Source organism: Clinocottus analis, unplaced genomic scaffold (assembly GCF_023055335.1).
Source record: "Clinocottus analis isolate CAN_PGR_092001 unplaced genomic scaffold, fCliAna1.0.p SCAF_9, whole genome shotgun sequence".
Lineage (NCBI taxonomy): Eukaryota > Metazoa > Chordata > Actinopteri > Perciformes > Cottidae > Clinocottus > Clinocottus analis.
The window spans coordinates 1777501-1782500 of record NW_027176251.1 but is presented as its reverse complement, the minus strand read 5'-3'; the positions used below and the strand labels follow the sequence as shown (position 1 = coordinate 1782500).

Here is a 5000-nt window from a genome sequence, read left to right as displayed (position 1 = left end):
GAACGTACAGAACATATAAAACATACAAAACATACAGAACATACAGAACATATAGAACATACAGAACATACAGAACATACAGGACATATAGAACATACAGAACATATAAAACATACAGAACATACAGAACATACAGAACATATAGAACATACAGAACATACAGAACATACAGGACATATAGAACATACAGAACATACAGAACATACAGAACATATAAAACATACAGAACATACAGAACATACAGAACATATAGAACATACAGAACATACAGAACATATAGAACATACAGAACATACAAAACATAGAACATACAGAACATAGAAAATATACAGAACGAGACACTGTGAACTAGTCTTCATCGTGACGAAGAGTTCTCTCCTGAAGACAGGAGCGTCTGCGCCTCCTTCACGCTCGTTGCGCGCGCTTTAAGCAGCTTTAAGCGTTCAGGTTCCTTCAGCCCTCTTCGTCCTCTTCCACTCCTCTTCCTCGCTGCGGGCCCCTCCCTTTAAGTGCGCATGCCTGCGCCGGTGTTCAGCGAGGGCCCGAGCGTCGGGGATCGGTTCACCGGCTTCAGGCGGCGAGGAGGCCGAGTGGAAGGATACAAGCGGATGCTGAGGTGTGAGGAGGCCGCTGGGGGCGCAGCTCAGAGGGACCGGACAACTTTTAAAACGCTTGTTTTCTGCATGGGGTTTGGCTCAGTCGGTGCTAAGCTACGCTAACGATGTAGCTGCGCCATCAATGCTCACAGTAACTTCGTCAGGGCCATGTGGGACCTCTTTCTCCCTCCTCTTCCTCTTTCTCCTCTTCATAGACACATGTGTGACCTCTTCCTCCCTCCTCTTTCTCCCTCATCTTCCTCTTTCTCCTCTACATAAACACATGTGTGACGTCTCCTCCCTCCTCTTCCTTCCTCCTCTTCCTCCTCATGTGACACGTTGATGTCATCGTGATAACGAGACTCGTTTCATTTCATACGTGAAGCTTCAGACGGGAATAGAAGTTATTATTCTGGATTTCATGAGCTGACTGAAGAAGAGGAGCAGCGAGCTGGAAGACTCTTCTTCTCCTTCATCACCCTCTTCTTCTCCTTCATCACCCCCATCCTCCTCCTCTTCTTCTCCTACTTCCTCTTTACTTTGTGTTTTTAAAGGTCAATCCTTTTGTTTCCTCCTGACACTCTTTTTAAATTTCACCCTCCTCATCGCTCCTCTTCCTCCTCTTCTTCCTCCTCCTCTTCCTCCTCCCTGTCCCCTCGCACTCTTTCAGCTCCTCTTTGTCTCCTTTATCTCTTTTCCTCCTCTTCCACATTTATATTTCTTCTCTTCCCTGTGCCCCTCTTCCCTTGTCGTCATCGCTTTTCCTTCTCTTCTCCATCCTCCTCCTCATCTTCCTCCATCTCCTCCTCTTCCTCCTCCTCCATCACCCCTTCCTCCTCCTCCTCTTCTCCTCTTCCTCCCCCTCTCCTCAGTGTGTTGACAAACCTTCAGAGACGATATAAAAAGACAGACACAGACACAGTTGTGTTCACACCTTCACTCCCTCCTCTTCCTCCTCTTCTTCTTCCTCCTCCTCCTCTCTCACTCTGAAGTGAACTTCTCTCTCTTCTTTGTGTTGTCTCTCCTCACCGCCGTGAAACAAAAGAGCCAAAAACAACAGCAACCTTCAAACCGAACAAATCCCTCCTCAGAAGCCGACGACGCGGAGACGAAAGACGTGAAGAAGAAACAAAGGAGAAGAAGAAGAAGAAGACAAACACATGTGTATTTCTGACTGGGCGAATGGGAGTTCCCGCCGCCGTGTGATCCTCTGAAAGTTGCGTTGTTTTATTTTGGAGGAGCCGCTCGGCTTCCTCGCCTCGTCGAGTCGAAAAGATGAGAAACAAGAAAACACGGCATGGATATTGTTGTTGTTGTTTTGTTTTTCTTCTTCTCTGAGACGTTGTCCCTTTTTGGATGAGAGAGGCTCGGCTTTCATGCCGCGACGCTAGCTTAGCTAACGAAGCTGCGCGACGAACTAACCGAACAGAACCACAACCAAAGTACACAAAGCAACAGTTCCTTCCAGATCTCATGAAGCAGGAAATACACACACATTTAAAAAAAAAAAACACCTCGATGCGCAAAATATTGGCTCAAAATGGCGATAAAATGTGCCACTGTGACCTGGAGTATAGTTCCATACATTATTGCGTTAGCATGGTTACATCCCGTGTTGCGTTAGCATGGTTACATCACTGTTATCTGGTTGTCTGAGCACTTTTTTAAATACTTAGTTTTATATCTATTGCACTGTTGTTGTTGTTGTTGTTGTTGTTGTTGATTGTCTCTTCTAATGTTATACACCTCCTGCCAAGAAAAAATCATAGTTTGTGTAAACATACCTGGTAAATAACTGGTTCTGATTCTGACTTGCAGTGTTGCGTTAGCAAGGTTAGCAGCCGCTGGGTACCGGTCGATTTGGTTCACGACCTCATTGTTTCTACTTTGTTGATATTCAGACACTTTTGGCGCTCTGACAGGACGAATGAGCTCCTTACTGAACGTCCTCTCAGCTATTGAACTTTTAACGCTTTGTTTTTGTTCTTTTTACGACCGTAAACTTGATGAAGTCTCTGATGTCCTTCATCGTTCTCTTCATCCTCTTCTGCCTCCTGCAGGTGAGGAGTGGTACCTGTGCAGGCTGACTCTGAGCGCGCCCGGCCAGGCCGACCTGCAGTGGGCCATGTTCCCCTCGCCGTACCTGGGCGCCGTGGGGCCCGACGCCGCGCCCGGCTCCGTGGTGTACCGACTGTCGGTGCGGCAACGAGACGAGACGCTCGGACAAACCCAGTTCCTCCTGCTGGACAGTGAGTAGACTGTTTAGACTTTTATGTTCCACTTCTCTTACGTGAAAGAACCGGAGGCTTCGGCTGACGCCATCTTGTTTTTTGCAACCAGTGAACAATAAGTGACCATATATGGACTGAAGAGGAGTGGCCTAGAGACGCCGCTTACGTCTCTGGTGTCGACCTGTCAATCACCCTGTAGCGGCACAGCTAAAGCGCCCTGCTTCATGGTCCGTTTGACTCTAAATGACCAGAATTTACTAAATAAACATCACGCTGTATGGAAGAAGACTTGAAACTAGAAACTCATGTTTACAATGTTTACTGAAGGAATACATAAAGAAAGAAGTAGAGTCATTTATATAGACTTCTATACAACAAGAGGAGTCGCCCCCTGGTGGTCAGCAGAGAGAATGCAGCTTTAACACATGAATCATGAACTTCTATAGAACCAGAGGAGCATAAACTTTACTTTAAAGAACCAAGATTGCCTCTTGATGGTTTTAAGACCCTTTGATGATGACGATCAAAGCTCAAAGTACATCAAATATGTTTCAAGATCCAAATTTACCTCTCTAATGATATTTGTTGTGACTGTAAAAACGTGTTACCTACCGCAACCGAACCTCCTCCTCACATATTTTCCTGAAGCCTGCTCTCTTATCTCCCGCTCGTATCTGTAATCAGGTCGGCCGCCGCTCACTCTGTGACAAACCTGTTTTGTTCAAAGGATTTATAAATAAAAACTTGACTTGTTGATTTTCAATTACCGTCAAGTGTGAGAGGGAGAAACAAATATTTAAAAAACGGCACATAAACGGCGCCGCGCTGTTAATCGCTCCCCCGGGGCGAAGAAAGCTCCCCGATTCGGGAATAATAGGGAAGTCTCTGGAGAGGCAGCGAGTGGGAGGGTGGGCGCCGGTGGCTGTTCATTTCTGTTTTTTTTCTTTCTTTTTTACATTATTCCAGCGGAAAGGAGGAGAGATATTTTGAGAGCTAATTTCCAATGCTTTCATATTAAGAGCCTCTGACTTCCCTTTGGCGTAATGTGACTACATGTGTACCCACGAATAATCCAATAATTTACATTAAAAATGCTTTTTAATATCGTGCCAATGTGAAAATATATTCACGTCGTGTGTGTGTGTGTGTGTGTGTGTGTGTGTGTGTGTGTGTGTGTGTGTGTGTGAAGCCAATTAGAAGCTTTAATGTGATTTTACTCTCTTAAGTTTACAGCGGAGGAGAAGTGCTTCTTTAAAAAGAAAAAAGTTTGTTCCATCTGCTTTGATTCATCTGCTGTTCTTCTCTTTGAGAGACTTTGGTCTTTCATTCTAAAAGTATATAAAGCGTTTGTTTTATACTTTTGTCTGTTTGCATCTGTAGATTTCTACTAAATTCACCTAAAGTCACCACTACATGAAGCCTCATTTGCATATGTAAACATAACATTTCATATAACTTGTAACACAATAAATGTCTCGGTGATGTCTATGAGGTCATGTTTTAACTGTAGAGTCTCCATCATGATGTCACTAAACTTCTCTTCGCATTCCTAACCTTATTTATACTACATTTATTAATAAAACATGGAGGAAACTACAGTATTAACTGATTTATGTAAAAAAAGAGATATCATAAATTTTCCTTTGACAAAATTAAACCAGATTTTGAACCTGACTGCTTTTATTGTTTAGATTTATTCTTCTGGAAATGTATGAAATAATTGTCTTAATGTTAGCAAGATTCTATCCATTCACCTGTCGTATTACCTCTTATGCTAAGCTAACAACTGTCATCTTCAAACAATCCCAAACTACGTGCAACACATTCTCACTGGGTGAGTGACTGTTAAACCGACCAATCAGAGCCTTTCGTTCTGCAATCAGCAGTGAAAACCAAACAGGAAGTTGTTCAGCGATGATCTCCATAAATAGACGGAGCGGGAGGAGATGATTGACAGGTTGGATGCAGCTGCTGCTGGTTCAAACCCCTCTGGTCACCAGCTGGGGATTCTGCTCCTCCTTTACTCCTCTTTTAACATCCTCCTCTCATCCATCCTCACTTCCTTCCCTCGCTCCCTCGTGCGTCCTCGTCCTTTAATCATTTCTCCTCCTCCACCTTCACGTCTCTTTTTCTGCATCTCAGGGCTGGCGTGGGTTAAAATAAATAAATAGAT

The 5000-nt window shown here is 44.2% G+C and overlaps 1 protein-coding gene across 1 annotated transcript in view; it reads left to right on the top strand.

The window, feature by feature from the left end:
• The window catches only part of si:dkey-22o22.2 (neural-cadherin), a 54597-nt gene that overhangs the window by 21685 nt on the left and 27912 nt on the right, over nt 1-5000 (top strand). The window contains exon 2 of the mRNA XM_068569701.1: nt 2657-2845. Coding sequence (XP_068425802.1) covers nt 2657-2845 — 189 coding nt within the window. The remainder of the gene's footprint in view (nt 1-2656; nt 2846-5000) is intronic.